The sequence below is a fragment of the Amyelois transitella genome, chromosome 15 (genome assembly GCF_032362555.1).
Source record: "Amyelois transitella isolate CPQ chromosome 15, ilAmyTran1.1, whole genome shotgun sequence".
In the NCBI taxonomy this organism is placed as follows: Eukaryota; Metazoa; Arthropoda; class Insecta; order Lepidoptera; family Pyralidae; genus Amyelois; species Amyelois transitella.
The window spans coordinates 8,198,470-8,223,939 of record NC_083518.1 but is presented as its reverse complement, the minus strand read 5'-3'; the positions used below and the strand labels follow the sequence as shown (position 1 = coordinate 8,223,939).

The window sequence follows — 25,470 nt, the reverse complement described above, 5'->3', positions numbered from 1 at the left end:
CTTGGCCTTTCGGTCTTTGTAGAACGGTTGGTGGTTTGTAGAACGCAAGGGCTTTAGACGTGATAATATGTAGGTATGTACTTACGTTGTCGGACATCGAAGCTAGTCAGATAATTAACGACTGAATGGATTTGAGAGGAATCTTAAGATCATAATCCTTTCTATTTATTGACACATTCTTTTTTCTCTTTTTTCAAGCTGTAAGAGATCGTGGGTTTAGCTATTAACACGAGATCCAGCGAGTAACCGCAAGAGTACAGCGATCTACTTGGTGAATGCTGATAGTCCAAAGGGGAAGACCCGGGGCGCGCGCGCACGCTTTTACAGGGCTCCTGGGCTATGAAGTGAGATGCTGGAGAGACCGAAGCGGCCATACGTCACAGTACGTTCCCATAGATTATCTATACTACTTTTTGACGTGACAACGTCGTATAATTCGATTGAGCCGGCTGCACGCACGAAAAAACAAGACTCAAGTGGCGTTACCTCGCTCTGAGGCGTTCCATGTAAGGCCTGAAGTGCAAGCGAGAGCGCGGAACGAGCGAAAAAGAAGCACATTCGGCCTTCGCGTTCGGCAGCTTTCAACATCCGTCTCTCTCCTACTTGAGTGAGCGATGCGTCTGCGTGGACAGCTGCTATACCATAGTACATTTACATGTTTTGATCGAGTATCAAGTGCAGTGAAAAGTGAATGTGGTGTCAATTGTTTATAACAACGATAATTAATTAAAATTTCCTTTTGAAAAATGCAATCATTCCATCAGTATTTTCTTAAGACGTTGTCACGTTCAACTATCGTCAGTAAACCGACTTTATAGACAACCGATTTTTATATTCAGATCCAGTTACACAATATTCCGTGTTATCTTACAAGGGAGTGGGTTTATTGAACAGACATCTGCCGTCGTTAGTATAGGTAATATTCTCCGTCGATCGCAGTTAGCCAAAAATGAGCCGTTTTGTATGGAAATTGCAAATTTGGCAATGAACGCCAGCATCATGTAAAGTGAACTGTAAGATTGCGTCATTCACGATTGTTAGTAATATTTTTGGCGTGTGTAGCATCGTTAGAGTAGTCGAGTGGTTAACGTATGTGATTTTAAAAAGGTTATTTGTAGCAAGGTTTAGAGTTCATATCTTACCGCAGCCATGTGCTGTTAATTAAGTGAGAAACTTGATCCCATGATTTTGATGATGGTGTAACTCATCGTTGACTGACCGATAATGATTTTTTTTTCGGTTAATTATATGTTTAATTGCTAAGTGATGCTTTTACGAAGGGGTTTATCGGATCTCTATCTTATCTTATTGAGATAAGATAATTTTATGTTCCATGACCTCTGATCCATCCAGGGTGTATCGACATTTTCATTTAATCTTAAAGCAAAATTATCTGTTTCCCTATTCTACATACATACATACCACGTCTATATCCCTTGCGGGGTAGACAGAGCCAACAGTCTTGAAAAGGCTGATAGGCTATGTTCAGCTATTTGGCTAATCGATAGACTTGAGATACAAATAGTCGCAGGTTGCTTGTCCATCGCCTAAAAGAATCCCAAGTTTATAAGCCTTAGTCGCCTTTTCCGACATCCATGGGAAAGAGAGAGAGTGGTTCTTTTCTTTCTTTCTATTGGTGCCGGGAACCAGACGGCATACTAATATCTATTCTACTGTACTTTTTTCGACCAAAAAACCAACTAAAAGTCCTCCTCCAAGAAACGTGAATTATGTTCATACTTACAAACATATGGTAACATAAAACAAGATACATTACCTCCAAATTGTATCATTTGGCAGTCCTAGGGCAATTTGTCCTTAGCACGCTTCTAATACCACATGAGAGGGAAATTAGGACGCTTTCACGCCGTGGATAATTTTGTCTGTGACCGTCGGCTTACAAAGGTCGAATTACGGGCTTATACGTAACAGCTACGTGTTTACTCGTCCCTTCAAATTCAATAGTTTTGGAATCAAAAAGAGGGGAAGTGGACAAATCGCATGCGTATTAAAATTCTTGATGTCAAATCTAAAGATGACTCCTCGATCGAATTTTAATGCTTATCTTGTTTCTCTTATGTTAAAAAAAACATTTTGAAACCTGCATCTATCTGGCATCTTAATGTACACCTAACCATGATTTAAATTGGGTTGAGGATCATAAAAGTTAGAAGGAAATAGCTCTGTATAATAATAATACCTGCCTTTACCACTCCTGAATCATAGGCATTGGCGGATCCTGGACTCCTGGCAAATGTTCTAGTTTCATGTTCCCATGCATGCAATTGATAAAATAATACGTAACTACGTTTTTATTAATATCGGGGTAGTCAGAGCCTACAATCTCGAGAACACAGGAATGCCACGTTCAGCCGTATGAAGATGATTAAGTGACAATATACCTGCCTATGCTGTGTGATTCGTGACACTAGAATAGGAATACTCCAAATATTTCCCATGGATGTCGTAAAAGGCAACTAAAGCCATATTAACGGGTGCAGTTTTTATCGTGAATTAATATGGTTTAGGTTTTACTGCAAAGGTTGCAGGAAAATCACTCAATCCAGGATTCTGGTCAAAAAGGCGCACATTAGACTTTTCTCCAAAAAGGCAGGGAAGTAACTAGGATGTAAATAAGAAGTGACAATTTAAGGTAACTATGTGAATCCTATATAAAAACTAAAGTTTTTTCATAATAACATTCACAACAAAAAAAAAATATTTAATTCTACTCAACACATCTTAAGGTCGAAAATCGTCCTTACAACATTAACCGAGAAATTCCACACATTTTTTTGTTGGAGAGATGAAATCTGGCTATAATCTTAAGTAATTTCTTATGTCGTTACGGCGTCGGTTACGTCCGAAATTCTACCATTGTGTCGAGTTTCCCCTTATTATTTTTCTTAAGTACACAAGTGGAAATTCTTAGCAAAGGCTTAGCGGGGCTGTGGAGTTTTAAGTACGCTAATATAAACTGGGTACATCTAAATGAGAAGCTATGGAAGTTTGCGAAAATTTTTTTTTTGTTTACTCGTTTACTATATGTTGGTAAAAGAATTGTTTAATTTTTAAAACAGGATTATCTGTGCGTCAGTACTTCTATAATCTTTTTGCACCCTATTCTTCAGTCTTTAGTGTTCTCAATTCTAAGTTCACCGGCTCGCATATAATCTTGCGGGACATCTCGTAAAAGGTGACTAGTGGATAGGCTTATAAACTTGGGATTCTTCTTTTAGGGCGATAGGCTCGTAACCTGTTATTATTTGAATCTCAATTCCATCATTAAGTCTTAGCTTAACGTGGCCTTTCAGCCTTTGCGAGACTGTTGGCTCTGTCTACCTTGTAAGGGACAAAAAATGTGATTGTATGTATGTATATGCTGCAGGCTTACGCAAGATATGACTGTACCAACATAGACAAATCTCCAGCTTTTTGTCTGCTATGACACGGTCATGAAGTCTTTCGGAGTTCCTCACAAAGTCATTTCGTGGAACTCCGCAGATCCAGCGCAACATGATCATATCTTTGATACACATCTCCTGCTTGTGCCGCTCCAAAACTGGCATTCTTTCACTGCCATAAGACAAGACAATCATAATGATACATTTTTATACTATTCCATAATAACGTATGGTTCCCGGCACCATTACACAAAAGAATAGGACCACTCCATCTCTTTCCCATGGATGTCGTAAAAGGCGACTAAGGGATAGGCTTATAAACTTAGGATTCCTCTTTTAGGCGATGGGCTAGCAACCTGTCACTATATGAATCTCAGTTCTATCATTAAGCCAAATAGCTGAACGTGGCCATTCAGTCTTTTCAAGACTGTTGGCTCTGTCTACCCCGCAAGGGATATAGACGTGACCATATGTATATGTATGTATGTATGTCCATAATAACATACATATGTGGTAGCACAAGTAACGTGTGGTTCCCGGCACCAATACAAAAAAGAATAGGACCACTCCATCTCTTTCCCATGGATGTCGTAAAAGGCGACTAAGGGATAGGCTTACAAACTTCGGATTCTTTTTTAGGCGATAGGCGAGCAACCTATCACTATTTGAATCTCAATTCTATCATTAAGCCAAATAGCTGAACGTGGCCATTCAGTCTTTTCAAGCCTGTTGGCTCTGTCTACCCCGCTACCAGATATAGTGTATGTATGTATGTTGCACAGATATTACCTACATTCAAATTCATAAATCAACCTTATTACATGTCGGGCGCACATATTGGCTTCCAAGTTATACAATACACCCGGCGTTGCTTATGCTATTAGTATGTAAATTGTCTCTGGAAACTGTTAAAGGCACATGCAAATTTACAAGAGAGCATTGGCCAAATTAATATCAACAACTAAACATAGATCCAAGTTAACACTAATTGTTCTAATAGTACGGTGATACGTCGTGGGCAAATAAATGTTCAGGCAACTGGTGGTGTTATCATGATATGATCCAATCGTCGCTCCAATCCTTGAAATCTTTTCTTGCGCGATTTAGACTGTTCGCTATTTTTTAAGTGATAGCATCGCCAGTGTTCTCTAAATTTTAGAGATTGGATAGAGTGGTTCTATTGTCAAGTGTCGTGTGGTTTCTGGCGCTTTAAAATAGAACCACTTTACGGCAACTGAGACTATAAACTTGGTCTTCCTCTTGGCGACGATGGGGTCGCAACCTGTCGCTTTTTGAATCTCAATTTCAGCACAAAGCCATACAGCTGAACGTGGCCTTTCAGTCTTTTCGCGAATCTGTCTACCCCGCAAGGGATGTACGTGACTATATGTATGAAAAGACATAATACATGTAATATTTATATGACACACGTTCTATCCTTCTTTGTATCTATCTGTGTTGGTACCATAGACAGCCAACAATGCCTACTCGTACAGCCGTCATCACGTTAAGTATACAGCTCCGTACAGTACACAGGGCGTCGGATTTGCAAGTCGAAGCAGTGGCGTGGCTTTGAATATTTCGCTATCGGGAATTTGACTTTAAAATACGATGCTTATCAAGCTGAGGTGAGGTTTGGCTGTTTATTTCATTGTATATATCGGGCCTAGGTGCGATCCTTTTTTTAGGCGATGGGCTAGCACCTGTCACTATTTGGATCTCAATACTGAACGTGGCCATTCAGTCTTTTCGGGACTGTTGGCTCTGTCTACCCCGTAAGGGGTATAGACGTGACTATATGTATGTATGTATGTATGTGTGGTCAGAACAGTTTTAACTGGCTCTCTTCGGAAAAACGCGTGTTGTCTAGTAAGAACTAGTTTTAACTGATATTTAATTTTGAGCATTAGTTAATTCTAGTTTTAACAAAGGCATTTAGTAAAAACTAGTTCTAACTAGGGAAAACGCGTTTTAACTAAAAACTAGTTTTAACTGTAACATATATATCGGGATTGGTCGATAGAGCGTCGGTGAACGAATCAGTTAGGTGCCCGGTTAGAATGCGTGATGCGCATAAAGGCACAGGTTCGAATCCCACCTCGGCCATGAACCGATGTCTATTTTGGAAGTTGTGTACATTAGTTTGAGTACTAACCGATGCTCTTACGGTAAGGGAAAACATCGTGAGAAAACTTGCACATTTAGGCAACTGGATGTCTAAACATCATCGATCCAATATGGTTTATTTGCAAAAGTTGTAAGAGGTCAGAGGAGAGTCGCTTCGTGTAATAACCTGACTCACTCAATCCAGGCTCCAGTATCAAAGAAATACCCCGGGCTCCTCTCCAGAGTGATGAGGATGTAACCGGGACTAAAGCCAGGAAGAAGAAGAAGATCGGGATTTGTCGATCAGGGATCACGAAAATAAGCTTATTATTCGTAATACCTGGTCTAGTATTGAAAATTTAAAAGGTCCAGAGCTTCCATACTGAGCTCGAAGCCAAAACAACCATAGTATGAGTCAACTGCTTTACTACCCGCAAAGATGAAATGATGCTTTACTTTCCCCGAAAACTCAATCAGAATGGACAATAAACATAAGATTCTTTAAGCTCTATGCTAGCAATCTATCACTATATCTAAATCTCAATTGAATCATTAAGCTTTTCAGCTAATCGTGGTTATAATGTTGGCTATGTATGAGAGATATTGATCCACACTGAAAATAATCATTTGTGTCTAAAACTGATTGTGTTTTAATTAAGAACATGTCATCAATATCTTTAGTCTTCCTCGACCAGTTTTGAAGTCCTTAAATTTTCTTTATATCAAATCTAAATATAAATTTATTTGTAAATACAGGAATAATGTTAATTGATTGAAATAAGTTTTTGTTTCTACTGTATCTTTTGCTAAAATGGCGTACAAATTTAGGTAAAAAGAACATGGCGTATATTGTTAAAATTTCTATATATTTACATATATTATAATGTCTTATATCCCTTAGTAGACATAACAAACAATAATAAAATAGATACAGTCGTGGGAATTATAAACATATGCATAGAGACTAGACTAAAATAAAACCGTGGGGCACGTCAATTGTCTACAAATTATAGACTTAATGTGCGATAGAAGAATCGTTTAATTCGTCGTTAGGCAGTTGGCCCGCAGACGGTGCGCAAATTACTTACTATTTTGCTGGCTAGCGAGGAATCGTTTCACTGCTCGTAGTTTGTCTTTAATCGACAAAACTTATGATAAAAGTACTACTCGCTCAACATTATGAAACCCTAAAACTCGCTTAATCGAGCTTGCTAACTTGTTTCCACATTCTAGCCCTACTTATCACACGTCCATCGTTGTCGGTTCAACAACTGCCTAATTATAGTGTAACATTACAAAACAAACATTTTAATCAACGATTGTAGACAATTGACATGCCCCACGGTTTTATTTTAGTCTAGTCTCTATGCATATGTTTATAATTCCCACGACTGTATCTATTTTATTATTTTTTGGTTTTTAGTACATTTATATTAAACATTGCAATGTATACATACATACATACATACATAACATCACGCCTCTTTCCCGGAGGGGTAGGCAGAGACTACCTCTTTCCACTTGCCACGATCTCTGCATACTTCTTTCGCTTCGTCCACATTCATAACTCTCTTCATACAAGCTCGGCGGTTTCGGGTACTTTTGACCTGACCCTTTACCAGGACGTCCTTAATTTGATCAAGATACGTTCGTCTAGGTCTTCCCACTCCGACCTTTCCCTCCACACTCTCCTTGTATATCTGCTTAGTCAACCTGCTTTCATTCATCCTCTCCACATGACCGAACCATCTTAACATACCCTTTTCTATTCCTGTAACTACATCTTCTTTCACATCACAACATTCCCTTATCACGCTGTTCCTTATCCTGTCACTCAATTTCACACCCATCATACTCCTTAACGCTCTCATTTCCACTGCATTTATTCTGCTTTCATGCTTCTTTTGCCATACCCAACTTTCACTCCCATACATTAATGTCGGGACCAACACGCCCCTGTGCACAGCCAGTCGAGCCTTTTTGGATAGTTTCTGACTGCTCATAAAGGCATGCAAAGCTCCATTCACCATGTTCCCCGCGTTCACTCTCCTTTCAATATCACTATCATACTTGCCATCTGATGTAAACTTTGATCCTAGATATACGAACTCTTTCACTTGCTCCACTTTTTCTCCTCCAATCAAAATATTACATGCTGTCATTTCTTTCTCCATTTCAAAAACCAGTGTTTTAGTTTTACTTACGTTCACTTTCATTCCTTTCTCTTTTAAAGCTTCATGCATACAGTTTACCATCTCCTGTAACTCCTCCGCTGATGACGCCAGTATAACCTGATCGTCGGCATAGAGCAGACATTTGACGAGTAACTCATTCATCCTTAATCCACTTTTAGACTCTTTCAAATCTGTCAAACAGCTATCCATAAATAGGTTGAACAGCCACGGTGACGCAACACATCCTTGCCTAACGCCTTTCTCAATCTTAAACCACTCAGTGTGCGCTCCGTTTATCCTGACACAAGCACTCGAATCCTCATATAAGGATTTCAGTGCTCGTATTAAGAGACTGCTCACCCCATGCATAGAAAGTGCTGACCACAATTCATTCCTCTCAACTCTGTCATAGGCCTTTTCCAGATCTACGAATGTGCAATAGACTTTTTGACTCTTGGCCAAAAACTTTTCGGCTATGCACCGCAAGGAAAAGACCTGATCAGTACATCCCATTCCCTTTCGAAATCCCGCTTGAGCATCCCATATTTTGTCATCAGTTTCATTCCTGACTCTATTAATCAATACCTTAGCATACAATTTGCCGACGACGCTAAGCAGGCTTATACCACGATAATTTTTGCAGTCCAGCTGTGACCCTTTTCCTTTGTAAAGTGGCACGATAACAGCCTTACACCAATCTTTTGGTACTCGGCCGCTTCTCCAACACAAATTGAAAAGGCAGTACAACTGACTAGCTACTACGCCTTTTCCTGCTTTAAGCATCTCGACCGACACTCTATCACACCCAGCAGCCTTTCCCGCTTTCATACTCTTAAGTGCTTCCACAATTTCGAACATTTCAATTTCGCCTTCCATCTCATTCTCTTTTTCTTCGCTATAGCAGAAATCTTTCTTATTTCCTTCCTTTTTTTCAAATAAACTTTCAAAATAGTCCTTCCATATCTTTAGTACACATTCTTCTCCTTTCACAACGCTACCATCCTGGCATCTGATCCTAGTCAGCTCTCTGGTTATAGTATTTCCTCGGGCTGACCTTACGGATTTCCAGAATACTTTCAGATTTGACTGAAAGTCTTCTGATAGCCTTTTATCAAAATCCTCTTTATACTCTTCTTTCTTTCTAATCACAGCTTTCTTAACCAAATCTTTCATTTTCTTATATTCCTTACGTGCTTCATTCACATCTTCATCTATAACCTCTTGCATTCTTAAGTTAGCTTTTGCTGCTAACAAATCCAGCCATGCTTTCTTCTTTAATCGCACAAGTTCTTGCACATCTTTACTCATCCACGCATTTTTGTGATTTTTTCCTTTCCTTCTTCTACTTACACCACACACTTCAACAGCTACTTTCACAATTCTTTCTTTAAATTCCTTCCATCCATCTTCAATATCGCTCATTTCATCTAAATCTTCAAATTCATCCTTCAGTCTATTAATATACTTCTTACCTACATCCATATCTTGCAAATTTTCTACTTTTACTCTTTCCAAAGCGCTGGTTTGCTCCCTTACCCTGTGCCGCCAGCGATTGAAGATACCCCTTATCCGGGATATCACCAGTAAATGGTCCGAGTCAATGCCAGCACCGCGATATGCACGGGTATCCAGCACTTTGTTCTTCAATCTTTCATCTACAATCACAAAGTCTATCATACTTTTTAAAATACCTTCCACTCTTGTGTAGGTGTGGATCTCTTTATGTTGAAACATTGAGTTCGACACAAAAAGATCCCACTCTAGACAAATTTCTAATACACTTCTTCCATTATCATTCACCTTTTCGTCACCAAACGCACCAAGCACCTTTTCATATCCATCACGCTTTACACCCACCCATCCATTAAAATCACCTAACATAATAATCTTCTCATTTGGCTTGGTAACTTTCAATACTTCTCTTACACTATTCCAGAACTCCTCGTTTTCGCTTTTTGCTGATGTTGTACCCCTCGAACCCACATCCCAAGGTGCATAAACACCTAGAACGAAGATCCGAGTGATTCCAACTTTCAGCCTAATCCATAGAAGACGAGGGCTGACACACTCATACTCATTCACGCACTCAGCCATTCGTGCAGAAAGAATTAGACCGACCCCTTGACAGCCTCGGCTGGTACTGGAAATTCCAGACCAATACGCCGTGTAAGGGCCGTGCTGCGTCGCGTCGCATCCTTTCCGCTTCGTTTCATTCACGCACAACACATCCAAACGTCTTTCATCCATCATCTGGCATACTTCCTCAATCTTATCCTTCTTTCCTCCTCTTACATTCATCGTCGCAAAGCGGCTTTCAGCAGACCGCATACCGCTCCCACCGGGAACGAGACGTGATGGGGTGCGGACACCATCGCCGCCATTTATATGCTTTTTAAGGTTCATAATGCGATTCCCACGAGACGCTAGGGAAAAATTTGGTCCGCCCCAGCAGAGCCCCGCATGCCAGGGTAAGGCTAGCCATTACCTGGGGGTCGCCCAACCCCATGGCGGAAGTGGCACGCTCGAGACTAGGCTCGCCCCTAGCCATGCATCCATCGGCGCGGCAGACCTTAGATTGGCAGGGATTTACATTAAAGAGGAATCCCAAGTCTATCCCTTAGTCGGCTCTTACGACATCCGTGGGAAAGAGATGGAGTGGTCCTATTCTTTTGTAATGGTGCCGGGAACCACACGGCAAATATGTTTAACATAAAACCGTTTAACTTAAAAAGTTTTTTTACCTATTTTTATTTTCTAGTTTTTTGTTTTTGTAACGAATAAACTCAAAAACTACTGGACCGATTTGAATGAAATTTGGCACAGGGATAGACTTAACCTTCAGGAGTAACATAGGCTACATTTTATCCCACTGCTTAGATTTTAATTTTGAATAGTAAATTGTATTCTACTTGTTGAGACCTTTCATTTGATACCCATGTTGATGGGATTGATAAAACCTAAGTTATCCGCCATTTTGTAGAGGCCGCCATCTTGGATTTCAATTTTTTATAGTATATTGTATTCTGCTTGTTGAGCCCTTTCATTTGATACCCATATTGATGGGATTAATGAAACCTAAATTATCCGCCATTTTGTAACGGCGGCCATCTTGAATTTATAATGATAATGAATAAACATAATTATATTGTCACCAAAATCCAAAGTGTATACAAAATTTCAGATTAATCGGTTGACAGGAAGAGGGTGAAATTTGAATTACTAAATTTGACCCAAGAATAAATAAAACAAACGGGGTGAGCTAAATAAAACCGTTTAATAAAAACTGACAGGCCACGTTAAGCTGTTTAATTTAATAATATCTATGGTTTGGACAATTTAAGTTCATTTAAGTGCGCATTAAATAGCATGTCTATGAAACATTCTAAAAATTCTTGAAAACATCTGCTTCCGTAAAAATTATAAAATATTAAGGTAAACAGTGCAATAATAAACATAGCCTTAAAACCAGTAACACGACGATTTGCAACCCAAAGCTTCGCGGATAAACTCGAGACGAATACTTAACTATTACTGACCACTTACAACTAGATTCAATTAAAAATGTTAAACAATTAGAATATTGGCTTTTCTTTTTATTTCCTTGACGAAATTAAAGGAAGGAAGGATTGAAAGGTCAGGTCAAGATATAACTGGTCGCCCAAACAGTAAGACATTCAGCCAAGTCGCGCCGGAGGACCAGAGGGCATCGTGGTGGAATGCCTTGCGATTCCATGATGAAAACATAGTCACGTCTATATCCCCTGCGGGATAGACAAAGCCAACAGTCATCAAAAGACTGAAAGGCCACGTTCAGCTTGGCTTAATGATAGAATTGAGATTCAAATAGTGACAGGTTGCTAGCCCATCGCCTTAAAGAGGAATCCCTAGTATATAAGCCTATCCTTTAGTCGCCTTTTATAACATACATAGGAAAGAGATAGAGTGGTCCTATCCAAACCACACGGCACCATCAAAATTACAAATTAAATGCCAGGAGTCCTATACTATCCCGAGTGAAAACTCGGGAGGCCGTCCCTAAAAAGTATTATGCCTTCGTAAACAATAAAAATATAAAAAGTCACAACCTCTGCATTATGTGGTCAAAGCCGGTTGAGGTCAAAGGTCATTGAACCGATCTCTATAAAATTTTTCAGCACATGATGTGTGGTGTATGGAAAAGGACCATAGGGTTCTTTTCACGTGGATTAAGCAGCGGGTGAAAGCTAGTCATATAAAAATCTCGTGTGACGATATAGGTATAATACCTATCATTCGATCTTATAAATATATTTTTTTCCTTCAACTCATTTTCTGATATGATATTAGAAACTAAGAAACATTACATACATACATACATATGGTCACGTCTACATCCCTTGCGGGGTAGACAGAGCCAAACAGTCTTGAAAAGGCTGAATGGCCACGTTCAGCTATTTGGCTTAACGATAGAAGTGAGATTCAACTAGTGACAGGTTGCTAGCCCATCGCCTAAAAAAAGAATCCCAAATTTGTAAGCTTATTCCTTAGTCGCCTTTTACTACATCCATGGGAAAGAGATGGAGTGGTCCTATTATTTTTTGTATTGGTGCCGGGAGCCACACGGCACAGAAAAATAAGAAACATTATTTTCTTACAATCCTGCATTGTCTAACAATTCGTGTTGTCATTGTGAGTGGATTAAGAATTTGACTTTAAAATTAAGGAGATAAGCTTTCGACTGCTTACTCGGTCGCCATTGATTTTCAATAAGAAATCCTCGGGCTGTTGTTTTTGAAAATGGACAAAGGTCTGCGAGGAATTATTCAATGAGATTACTGGGGTTTGCTGACAGTATTTGTTTATTTTCAGGTTAAAAATTTAATCTTTATCTTTAACTAAAATACTTAAATGGAAAATTCAAAGTATTATGTTTTATTTATTTTATGTAAAGCTAGTAGTCATTGTAGTGATTGGTGTGAAAAATTACCGGTAAAACTACTGCAGTGTAGTTTGTTCCGCCGCAATTAAGTTATGTGACATCAATAAGTGATACCTCGTTTCAAATTTTGAAAATAATGCTATTTTATTCTATTTTTTTTTACCATGCCACTTCTCAATATCAGTCAGTTAAATATATGCATGAAAATTATAAGAAGCATAATTATACAATAATTTTGATGAATGGATTAATACTTCGAGAAATAAATGTTCCTAATCATCTTGCTCACATTAATTATATGATTGATAAAGCACCGACAATAAACAATATGATCTTGATGATGGTGAAAATGTTCGATTAATAACAATTGTTACTAAGAATCATCTATAATAGATATAAGTAATATTGATCTGTATAACAAGTCATTGCGTTAAACCTACTCACGATGCTGCAGACATACTCAACTCATACAGGCCATATTACTCCCTTTCTTTGTTAAAATGTAAAAAATCGCAATACAATTGAACATAAAACCCCCAATACGATATTTGACACTAAAATAAATCTTTAAGGCAGTATCCAGTTAACCCTTTCTAAAGAGGCCATAATGTCGCAACAAAAGAATCACGAAACAATCCCCATTACGAGCCGTAAAAAAACATAAATAAATGACCCCTATATATCGAGACCCGATCTATTAAAACACGTTAAACGAGTTAGAAACTGGAAAAGTAGTAGTTAGTGTCCAGGAGGCCCATTCAATGGATCCAAGTAAGTGGACCGTTACTTCTCCGGCGATATCCGGACTTAACCGGAAAAAACCGGATTAAAAAGGTTACGTTAATGGCGTACCAGTGAAAAGTGATGCAATTACACGAAATTGATTCCTCCTTTGTTCTTTATGCCCTTTGACGGATTGATTGGCGGATTTTTTTTTGTTTTTCTCGAGTGTTGCAAGACCTTCGCAATGGGCTAAGTTAACTTTTTCTTACCTCCGTATTTTATATTTTTCTTTTATGAGTAAAACTGTTTTTAAACACGACCTTCTAAATAGTTATTGATAAAAAAAAATATTTTCGTGATGTCATTGCGTTATGATATTTTAAAGTCATTGCAATATGCATTCTATCAACAAAAAGATGAACTACATCATACAAACTAAGTTTTTATTACATTTAACAAGACACGGTTACAAAAATCTGTTTCAAATATGACACCACGCTGACGGCGATATAAATTATTTATGTTATGAAACAAAAGCTTCCTGAATCACTGTAAAAAGTACTACTTGTACAACGAGTTTAATAAAGCTTTTTCTTATAGGTAATAAATAAAAATGATACGTTAGAAAATAGTTAACTTTGCCAATTTACTCGTGACTACCTGCCCTTGTTTCCGTCAAAATTTCCGTTTCAACTCCCACCTTTATGTTTTCGAGATGATAATTATGAAAAAAAAATGATTCAACAATGACGTACCTATTTATTTTTATGGCCTTTTTGATGGGTATCTGAACGTCATGTTTCGGTACATAAATACATTTAATTATGCCTTTATCCCTTACTGGGCAGTCAAAAAAAAGACTAAAACGCCAAGTTCGGATTTAGTAATTTAGGATTGAGATTCAAATAGTGACAGGTTGGTATCGCCTAAAAAGAGAATCCCAAGTTAATTTTCCTTGATTGACTTTAACAATATGCATGGGAAAAGCATCAGCTGGCAAACATTCTGATTATTATTTCACTACCATACTAGAATTGATTAGAGGAGATTCCGTCCCTAAGAGTCCCTATATTTTAGGTCCCTATTTCCTAGACTCCACTATCTGTCAGACATATCTATTTATACCTTTCAATATAAATAATTTAATAGTAATGTTTTAATCGATTTCAATAAGCAGGTAGAAACGGGAATATTAAATATAAATTAAAATAACAAACGTGATGATGATGCGACTCGCACTTGGCCGGTGTTTCTTCCCTATCATATTCGTATCTTATTTCAAAAGGCTTCCTGATAGACTATTATCTTTTAACTCTGAAAATTATCTCGATATGAAAGAACTTGTTATCTACTCCTGTATTCCGTACACGTATGAAAATTAACAAAATGGCCGAATAAATTTTACCCATTTGTCTAAAGATAATGTTTGCGGGTAGAATTTACGTATTCGAATATGTTTAAAAGGGTAAGCGGTGATAAAGTCGTCGATAAATTTTGAGATCTATGGGGCTAGCATGGCACGCGTGATGCTTTTTTTATCGCGCGATAAACTATCGCTGTCTCGTTTCACGATATATTAAAATGCGAAGCAGCGATAGTTTTATATATTATTGCCCGCGTTAATTAAAAATTTACATTTACTCTTACATAGTCTAAACGATATTTGTGTCAAGTTTCGTCATAATCTGTTAAGAGCTGTACTGTGAAAAGATAACAAATTAATTTCATATAAATAAAATAGTAGCTGGGATAATGATGGGATATTTATTGGAAAAAAAATATACTTTCTTATTACCTTAATGTCAATAAAATGTTGTCTGTTTTAAACAAAATAACTAAAAATAACAATCGTATCTTTACCAGTACATTTTTTTTACAGACGCGCTTAAAAGTAGCTCAACTAGTAAAATTGTTAAAACCATTGGTTAGTCGGAAAAGTTAATAATTATGCAATGAATAAAATAAAATACATAGTTACCTCGCCGTAAAAGTGCGGTTTACGAACTAATTTTGATTTTGAAAAAGCTAGTTGCCCGTGGTTATACTCGCGTGAAAATTACCCTATGTCCTTCTTTGTAGTCCACACGCGATTGCATGGATATCGGTTCAGTAGTTTTGACGAGAAAGACAGACAAACTAACACACTTCCACATACAAATATTAATATAGATGGATGATAAGTTATATACATATATAGTTGGTATATTCGCTAAGGAACCGGAAATACGCTATTGGCATTCCTGGCATTTTTAAGGTATTTTAAGACGCCCGCCCCGGGCGAAGGTATGTAATATTGATGAATACTTTGACCCTTTCCTGTTTGGTATCAGTACCTTTATAGCCTCACCACAACACCGCTTAAAATGCACTGCTAAAATATATTCTAATGTTATGTTTTCGTTTTGTTGATAGATAGTTAAGCCTATATTTGTATAAAAAACCACGACAAAGGCGCTAGAAACTAGTATACCTACAATGATCTACATATATATAATATTTCTATTATGATGAAAAATTAGAGTTGAAATTCAGGTTATAAATCTGGGATTCTTATAGCATTCTTTGATTCTTTTTCCTCCTGGCATTAGTCCCGGTTGCATCCTCACCTCCCTAGAGAAGGGCCCGGGGTATATATTTGAGAATAGGCACCCATTACACCGATTATACAATATCGATATGACCTATTTTTCATGTCTTAACATCGTAAACACGGTCGTCCCAATTCTTATTATTGGGTCGGATCGAACAGCAGCTATTTTAAAATCTATATTGTATTAAATCGATACCGTTAAAAAAGGTTTGAAACCTTTAGAAACAGCGTGATTTGTGGATCTGTGGTAAAAATATTTCGATAGTAGTTGATACAGAAGAGTTGTTACGTCTATTGCAAAGACAAAATACGTTTTTGTATTTTTGTTTCTATAAAAAAAATAGGACCACATTATCACGTTCCCACGGATGTCGCAAAAGGCGACTAAGGGATGGGCTTAAAAATTTGGGATTCTTCTTTTAGGCGATGAGCTAGCACCCTGTAACTATTTGAATCTCAATTCTATCATTAAGCCATGCAGCTGAACGTGGCCTTTTAATCTTGTCGAGACTGTTGGCTCCCACTACTCCGTAAGGACGTGACAATATATTTTTATGTATGTATGTACATTTTCATAAATTAATATACTTTACGTAACCACAGTTCTATGGTCTCCTTAGTTTAAGCTGTCCGCCCCTCGCCACATGGGGTTTGGGTCCAAATTAATTGGCACTATTCCACTGGGCTTCAGTCGGAACGAGATTAAACGGTTTGTGCAAAATATTACCTACTCGAAATCCCGACAAATAAATCATAAGGAGATACTAATAATGTATTAAAGACGTGAAGTTCCCAGCACGTCAGATTAGGACCACTCCCGTTCTTTTCCATTAAAATGCGGTTAGAAAAATAAGCAGATTCAATAGGTGTAAAGAATTCCATCCTAGTTTGGTGTCGTAGAAAAAATATAGTGATTGCCTCCTGCTTCTCCTCCCATGTCGATTGTAGAGACAGTCAAGTAAATGCGTAGCAGGAACAAAAAGCTGCTTCCAATGCGGGCAACACTGCATAGGCAAGTAAGTAAGTAAGGAAATAAATGCTTTATTGTTCACTAAAGGAGTACATTACAAATATGAAACAGTAGTACAGTACAAAGGCGGTACAACCTGACAATAAGAGGATCGCACACAAAATTGAGGCAAGGGTGAACAACGAGGAAGGCGTTACTTATAAATTGGATAAGTCCTATAACGTTTTGTCATCGTATCTTCACTTCGATTAGACTACTTACGAGTATTCAATTGAACAATCTCCTAATTATCCGAGTCTGTGCCAACGATGTAAAGCCTTTTACTTCTTCATTATAATTGTTTCTTATAGTTTATAGTTTATACCCGTGGTGTTCACCACGGGTTGGAGAAATAAATAAATATTGAAGAATTCTTCTTTAAGCCGACGGCCTAGCAACCTGTCACTACATGAATCTCCATTTTAACATTAAGCTCAACAGCTGAACGTGGACTATCAGTCTTTTCAAGACTGTTAGCTCTGTCTACCCCGCAAGGGATATAGACGTGATTATATGTACATATGTACGTATGTTCGCCAAACCCTAAGTAGTTAGGGCAGTATAGGGAAATAGTAAATATTTTTACACATACCTACGTCATTCTATAATAATGAAAAAGATTATAAAACAGCATATATTTTTTTAATATCAGAGCAAAAAGTGACTATTCGGTTTATTAGTAATAAACTTAGGAATACAACAGTAAAAACAGTCCGTAACGACTGTCGCCGGGATGTTACAACATTTTTCATAGTTAAAGCGAAGTGTTATCAGAATCATTCATTCATCACTCTTTTATTTCTATAGAAAATATAAGAATTTTTGGAATTACACTTAATAAATTTAATAAAGATTAAAAATAATAATAGGTTTATGCTTCCTATTATTATTTTTAACCTTGATTAAATTTATTCGGTGTATTTCCAAAAAATACTTATGTTTTCTGTAGAAATAAAAGAGACAGCAAATCAATATATTTCTTATAATTCATGTAAATGGTATGCCAATACAGAAATGTAATTAAAAACTTTTCAAATATTTTTAGATCACGTTTAGGTACGTGTCCCACGAAAATATTTACAGCAAGTTATGATTTTACCTAATCTGAATAATTAATTAAAGGCTCCATTCAGGCGTGATAAATATACCATTTGTATTCAAAAGAGAATTTCAGAACAGCACAACTTTTCCGAATACGCACCTTGGGGACTCACAAAAACAACTCGGCGCGGGAATATACAGGATTGGGAGGGATTTTTCCCCGCACAAAACAAAGTTGAAATTAATTTAGTAACATCTGGGGATCTAGGTGTGTAGACTGAGATTATAGTGTGACGATGAATCCTTTACTCTCTTCTATATTTGGCTATAATCCCGGTTGCTGCCTCGCCGCTCTGGAGAGGAACCCGGGGTATGCCTTTGACCATGTATTCTGGATTCAGGGTTTTACACGAAGCGACTCCCATCTGACATCCGCAACCTTTGCCGTGGAACCCAGTTGCCTTAATGTGCAAATTTCCTAACAATGTTTTCTCTTACCGTAAGAGCATAGGTTTGTATTCAAACTAATGTACAGAACTTCGAAAATAGTCATTGGTACATAGCGCATCACTCATTTTAACCTTACCGATTCGACCACCAACATTCACGTTAATGATGAATCCTATTATCTATCCTATACTATATAGTGTATACAAATTTGTTATTGAATGAAATTTAATTTAATTAACTCATGAGGGTAAAAATTGATCTAAATGGGTCACAAATGGAGAAAAAATAATTTTCTCACGAATAAATAATAAGAAAATACGTTAATTGCGCCGCAGTCGTTCAGTCCTATATAATTATAGAAAAATCTAAATAATATATTCAAACTATGTGTTTCGTATTCAGTCAATTTTAATGCGTATTTCCCTAAAAAATACTATATTTGTAAGAGTGAACATTGAAAATTTATTGATTCTCATAAATATGAATAAACTAGCTCTTACCCGAAAATTTGTCCGCGCGGATTTAGCGGCATCTACAAATAAATACCGAGATGAAAAGTATCCTATATCTTTGCAAAAGAGTATTCTATATCTCATTTCTGTAAATAACGCGTAAAGAGGTAACAAACAAATAAATAAACTGACTTTCGTATTTATAATAAGACGAGATGATCAACTTGAATACAATACAGACTAAGTAATTATATCAATGTCGTCGTGCATTACTAGAGGCCTACATTCAGCAGTGGATGAATATGGGCTGAAGAAGAAGAAGAAGAATTATATCAACCTTTGAGTGGTAATGTAAAAGTAGGCTTATAAACTTGAGATTTTTCTTTTAGGTGATGGGCTAGCAATCTGTCACTATTTGAATCTCAATTGTATCATTTAGCTAAACAGCTAAACGTGATCTATCAGTATTTTCGAGTCTGTTGGCTCTGCCTACCCCGCAAGGAACATGGACGGGTTTATATGTATGTGTCCCTTTCTTCCACGTGAAAGGTTTCTTGTACCTACTCATAATACGCAAAACGTTTTCACGAGAGTTTATGATGTATACTCGTACCATAAATGTAGATTATTTTTATAAGAGGCTTCATTCAATTTCGTAATTGGATTTTATTTTCGAAGTATTCGATGATCTTTTGTATGAGTAAAGGTACTTTATAAACCGAAGAGCTTGCATGAAAAGAGTTATGAGTGTGGATAAAGTGCCGTGTGGTTCCCGACACCAATAGAAAAACGAATCGGACCACTCCATCTCTTTCCCACGGATGTCGTACAAGGCGACCAAGGTATAGGCTTATATACTTGGGATTCCTCTTTAAGGCAATGGGCTAGCAACCTGTCAATGTTAAAATCGCAATTCTATCATTAAGCCAAACTGCTGAGCGAGGGCTTTCAGTCTTTTGATGATTTGGCTTCGTCTACCCCGAAAGGGTATATAACCGCATAGACGTGAATATAAGTCAATAAAGTGAAAGTATGCAGGGACCGTGGCAAGGTGGAAAGATGGAAAAAAAAACTCCAAGAAAAAGACGTAATTATAAAACAACACAATAAAAATAAGAGACATACGTGTATGAAAAAGTTTTTAGAAACAATTTGCTTTACCGTGATTGAAAAAAAAAATTAAATTCATGAAACATTGAAGTTAAATAAATTACTTATAACTAAATTAAGTGCCGCTTAAAAAATGCGAATGTAGAAGAAGCGGTAACAAACTGCACTGCAGCATTTTCTTTAATAACGTCAACTTCACAATTATCTAAACGTAGCATAGAAATGAAATTAACGATTAATTGCTTTAATAGAAAAATATAGCGTCCCCTTAAATCTATCCTAGTAAAGAAAGTTAATTTGCTTGGAAAGCATGTCAGGAATGCTGATAGTAAATTTCACGCGATCCAACTCGCATCTACAACGCTTCTGCCAAGTTTTTATTTCAACACAGGTTGGTACATACATACTAGTCACGTCAATACCCCTGGCGGGGTAGACAGAGCCAACAGTCTTAAAAACACTAAAACGCCACGTTACAGCTTAACGATGGCTATATGTAGATATGGCTTTATGATGGAATCGATATTCAAATAGAGACAGGCTAGCCCATCGCCTGAAAGGGAAATCCCAAGTTAAAAAGCGTATTCGCCTTTTACGACATTCATGGAAAGATATGGAGTGGTTTTATTCTTAAGTGTTGGAAACCACAGATTAATTAACCAAAGGTGCTTGAATCAAAAATTTTAATGCACAGGGTGATACTGGTTTGAATGCGCGCCTACTAACTAATGTCTCGTTTCTCAGTTATGTACTTTGATTTTGATTGCTAACCGACGCTATTGCGGTGATGGGAAACCTACGCCTTCGGGCAATTGGGTTTGAAAATCATGGTCCAATATGGGTCAGATTCCCCTTCTAAAGTAGCAGGAGTCAGAAGTCCGAGATGAAATAAAGATACTAAGATAGACAGATAAACTCATTTAAAAAAAAAAGAAAAACAGAAAAAAACACAGGTTATAGGTACAAAGGTGGACTTATCGCTAAAGCAATCTCTTCCAGTCAACCTTAAGATGGGAGAAAACTAATGAATAGAAAGGCGATAAAGGTACTTTACATGCGCGTTTAATACCTACCTATATTTATAAAAAGTATTTCATCCAAATGATACAGATCTATTTCTATTAATAAAAATATAATATAAAATGATTTTTTACAGACTTTGGTCTTGAAAAGGTATGTTTTTCTTTTCTTCTTTTGTCTCACAATATGAAATCAGTAAAAAAAAGTAGTCTATGTCTTCCTTCTTAAAATTGAATAGGTTATTAATAACGAAATAAAGATTAAGTTATTGTGTTACTTCCATTTCGCAAACAAACGGGTACATTTTATTGCATGCAACTTGCGCAAGATACAACGAATCATGGTTCACAATGGCTCCACAATCATTTTGGTCATTTCTATTCCTATCGTAATAAAATCTCTCGTACGTATCTTTTAAGTTTTGTCCTGAAAAAAAGAAATAATTAATGTCACTAAGATACTTAAAGTCGCGTTCAGAAAATGACACCCTTAGACCATATAGGTAAAGAAATTAAATACCTAATTTCAATTATCTAAACCTGGTTTGGGCTGTGGTTGATGGCCAATCAGTCAATTAGTTCCTACGTAAGTTATGGTGAAGTATGGTTTAAAAATGAAGCTTTATGACATTTATGAGAATAGAACTGTTGGATTGGGAAAGCCTAGACGATGAGAGAGATGTTCTAGCAAACGGTCAGGTCAAGAGTACCCGAAACCGACGAGCTTGCATGAAAAGAGTTACGAATGTGGATATAGCGAAAGAAGTATCGTACCAAGGATCGTGGCAATTGGAAAGATATGGTCTCTGTATACCCCAACGGGAAAGAGGCGGGATTTATTTATGTTTTATGACAAGAATTTTCATATATTTAAAGTACCTTTCATGGTGTAAAAATCATTATAAGGAGGAATTTTCCTGAAACCAGCATGATAGTTGATGCCTCCTTGAATTAATTTTAAAATGAGTTTAGCTTCCATCTCACTCTCAATGTTGACCAAAAGACCTCCTTCCATCACACAAGAGTTCAGGGCGTCATGCCAAGTTTGGCTCATTTTATTGACTTTGTAACATTTCTTAGTTTCCTTCATGTACTGGTATCCTGAAAGTATTAAATTGTTTAAATCCAGATACATAGAATAGAGAGTCGAAAAGACTGAAAAGCCACGTTCAGTTGTATGGCATAATGATTGAACTGAATTCCTGGTTTTAGACCTGGTTGCATGGCAGGGCATGACTTTGACCATGGATCCTTTAATTGACTTTTACAATCATACAATACAATATAATGCAATGCAATCCATCTGACCGCCGCAACCTTTGCAGGGCAACCTAACCTGTATTGGATCAATCGTGGTTACACATTCAATTGCCTGAATGTGCAGGATTCCTCACGATGTTTTCCCTCACCGTAAGTCGATGCACTTAGTATTCAAACTAATGTTCATAAAATTGAAATTAGTCATTGGTACATGGCCGAAGTGGGATTCGAACCTGTGCCTTTTTGTACCACACTCGTTTTTAACCGGGAACCTAACCTATTCGACCACTGACGCTCTATCAATTGTAGGACACCTCACCTTTATCAATTGTAGGGCACGTTACATCTTCAACCTTCTTGCATACGAACGGTTTGGAGGAAGAGTCCTCGTTGTAACAAAGATTTATATGTAACGATCCATTTTCAATTTCCATCGTGGTGCACAACTCAGTGTTGTTGAGATTATTGTCATTTGACAAAGGCGATGGGGTAGTCAGACCTGAAATGTAGATAGTAGTATAAATTGTAGCATAACCTTGGTTATAGTTTCAGTCATTGACGTTAGCAGTTACAATAATGGTGACTATAGTACAACATATTATACTTATATCAAACATTTTGATGCTTTTATTTTATATCTATAAGCTTTTTCACTTATTTTGGTAGTTGCTGTACCTATTTATTTTTGTATATTGTTTATCTATTGTAGTTTTTATGTTTGTATAAATAACTTTATTTAGTTTAACCCCCACATAAAGTTCTCTGTCAGACCCAATGGTTGACTGGTAGATTATGCTTCTACGAGTAGCATTCAATCTGCCAATTGTGCTATATGTATTATATAAATTTGTATTTTGTACAATAAAGTTTAAATAAATAAATAAACATGTAAAGTGAAGAAAGAAGAAGTTATCATTTTGAGATTGTCTCTATAGAACTTCGAAGTTTATAGGTAGCCAAGATTGCAAATCAGATGAAGCTTTTGATGATGAAAAACATACTTAAATACATTATTTTCACTATTTATTTATAATTTTTCTAAGGCTTTTTTTTTTGATGCCATCTCTTATTGTAAAAACTTCAATTACGTTACCATCAACTGTAATAAACTCTTCAATCCCGTCATTTTTAATACCAACGTAAATGTCCGTGAAATTTTCATCCAAAAGACCTCTTATTTCTATAAGATTATTAACAATTTTCCATTCTTCAGGAGCTTTAGGATAGAAAAGCTGAGAGCCCTCGTTTTCGCAGGCAAAGAATGCGGTATTCCATGTCGCACCATTTCCGTCCCAATGGAGTTTGTAAAATGCATCAAACTCTTCAAAATATGTGTAGTCTTTCCTGTAAAATTGCACGTGACGGCATGTTGAGAAGGAAATAACTGGAAAAGAAATATAGCATAATAACAATAAATTTTATTAATTTGTGAAGGAACGGTGGGAATGAAACAAAAAGAATGCAGGGATAGACGTGGAAGTGTAAAAGATATGGTCTAAAATCATATTTACTTGTTCTATGATAAAGTGCCGTGTGGTTCCAGGCACCAGTTAAAAAAAAGAATAGAACCATTCTATGTAGGTCACATGGATGGCGACTACAGGATAGGCTTATAAACTTAGAACTGTTCTTCAAGGCGATGGGCTAACAACCTGTCACTATTTGAATCTCAATTCTATCATTAAGCCAAAGAGCTGAACGTGGCCTTTCCTTTCAAGACTGTTGGCTCTGTCTACCCTGCAAGGGATATAGACGTGATTATATTTATGTGTAAAGTAATCAATCAAATTATTCATACAAAAGTCTTTCATTTTGAGTAACAAACGGACATCATAAAGTCAATTTGGTTTGTATGTTTTTTATGTACTATTCCTTTTAGCAGAGATAAACAGAAGAACCCGAGATTGAAAAGACAAAAATAAAGGTTAATACAAACACTAAAATATAACTGATAAGTTGATTGATAATTGTAGTAACACACAATATACTTCGAAAACACTGTTAAAGGAAAAAGTAAGTACTTACCTAAATAAACAAGGAACAATTTGAGAAACATGATTACGTCTTTACAACAATGCTTACGAATGCCAACAGATATAGAACTTTTCAAAAACTGTGCGAATGACAATTCATATTATAAATGAAAGTTAGTTTGTCTGTTTGTCACGTCTCCACGGGTTATTTACTGAATTAGTCTTGAAATATCACGTACGAGTATATTAAAACTTAGAGTCTGAAGAACGACATAGAGTACTTGAGAAGTAATCCGGGTGAAAGTTATAATGTCAATGAGATTTGCGAAAAACCAGTATTATTTTGTAGGCGGCGTTAAATTAGTTGCTTTTTGTAGATGACGCTAAATTTGCGCAGGCGAATCTGCGGGTAAAAGCTAGTGCCTCTATTAATCGAACATTGAACCAACAACTTGAAGTTACGGGTAATAACCAAATTCACAGTATGTTCATTTTTTGTTGTTGATTGTAATATATAATTGACAAGTTCGTATGAAAATATAGATGTTGACTAAGCAAAGAAACAAGGTGTTTAATGATGAACTAATGAATAAGTTTGTCATACATACATACATAAAATCACGCCTCTTTCCCGGAGGGGTAGGCAGAGACTATCTCTTTCCACTTGCCACGATCTCTGCACACTTCCTTCGCTTCATCCACATTCATAACTTTCTTCATGTAAGAGCCGCCACCGCCGAGGTTTCGGGTACTAAGTAATACAAGTTTGTCACTTGATAAAAAAAGGGAAATAAGTCGGGGTAAATAAACTTGTGATACTTTAAATCAAGAAATCTGTATTATTGCACTGCATTAAGCAATATTTGTTCATATTTATTATTAAATATAAAAACATGCACTCGTGATCTATTTCTTCGTTATACACTTTTGAATTATCTTCATTAGGTTCCATTATGAAAACAAAACATATTCAATTTCTGTTGAATATGTTTTGTTTTATGTTGAATATGCGATGCTGTTTTCATCGCGCGTAAAACTATCGCTGTCCCGTTTTACGTCTTAATAAAAAGCGAAACAACAGGAGCAGGGATCGTGGATAGTGGAAAGGTGTGCAGTTTCTGTCTACCGCCCTGGCAATCGTAAATTAATTTTATGGATTTGATTTTAAAAAAGAATTATCATACAGAGTGCGCTGAAATAACTTAATTTGGAATTTCAAATGTAGATTCTGTTTATTAGCG

At 36.8% G+C, this 25,470-nt stretch overlaps 1 protein-coding gene across 1 annotated transcript; it reads right to left on the bottom strand.

Moving 5' to 3' along the window:
- Nucleotides 1-21,023: 21,023 nt before the first annotated feature.
- On the bottom strand, nucleotides 21,024-24,412 carry LOC106130300 (secretory phospholipase A2 receptor). Its single transcript, XM_013329116.2, has 5 exons — nucleotides 24,282-24,412; nucleotides 23,350-23,640; nucleotides 22,576-22,755; nucleotides 21,876-22,097; nucleotides 21,024-21,423 (listed from the first exon to the last, which is right to left on the bottom strand). The coding sequence occupies exons 1-5, from the start codon at nucleotides 24,310-24,312 to the stop codon at nucleotides 21,263-21,265; spliced, it is 885 nt and encodes a 294-aa protein (XP_013184570.1). The 5' UTR covers nucleotides 24,313-24,412; the 3' UTR covers nucleotides 21,024-21,262.
- Nucleotides 24,413-25,470: the final 1,058 nt, after the last annotated feature.

Excerpts from the sequence above, each read along its gene's own strand:
- LOC106130300 (XM_013329116.2), bottom strand. The coding sequence starts at position 24,312 with ATGTTTCTCAAATTGTTCCTTGTTTATTTAG. Across the intron at positions 23,641-24,281 it reads ATTGTTCCTTGTTTATTTAG|TTATTTCCTTCTCAACATGC; the intron begins GTAAGTACTTAC and ends TTTCTTTTCCAG. Across the intron at positions 22,098-22,575 it reads GTGCCCTACAATTGATAAAG|GATACCAGTACATGAAGGAA; the intron begins GTGAGGTGTCCT and ends TAATACTTTCAG.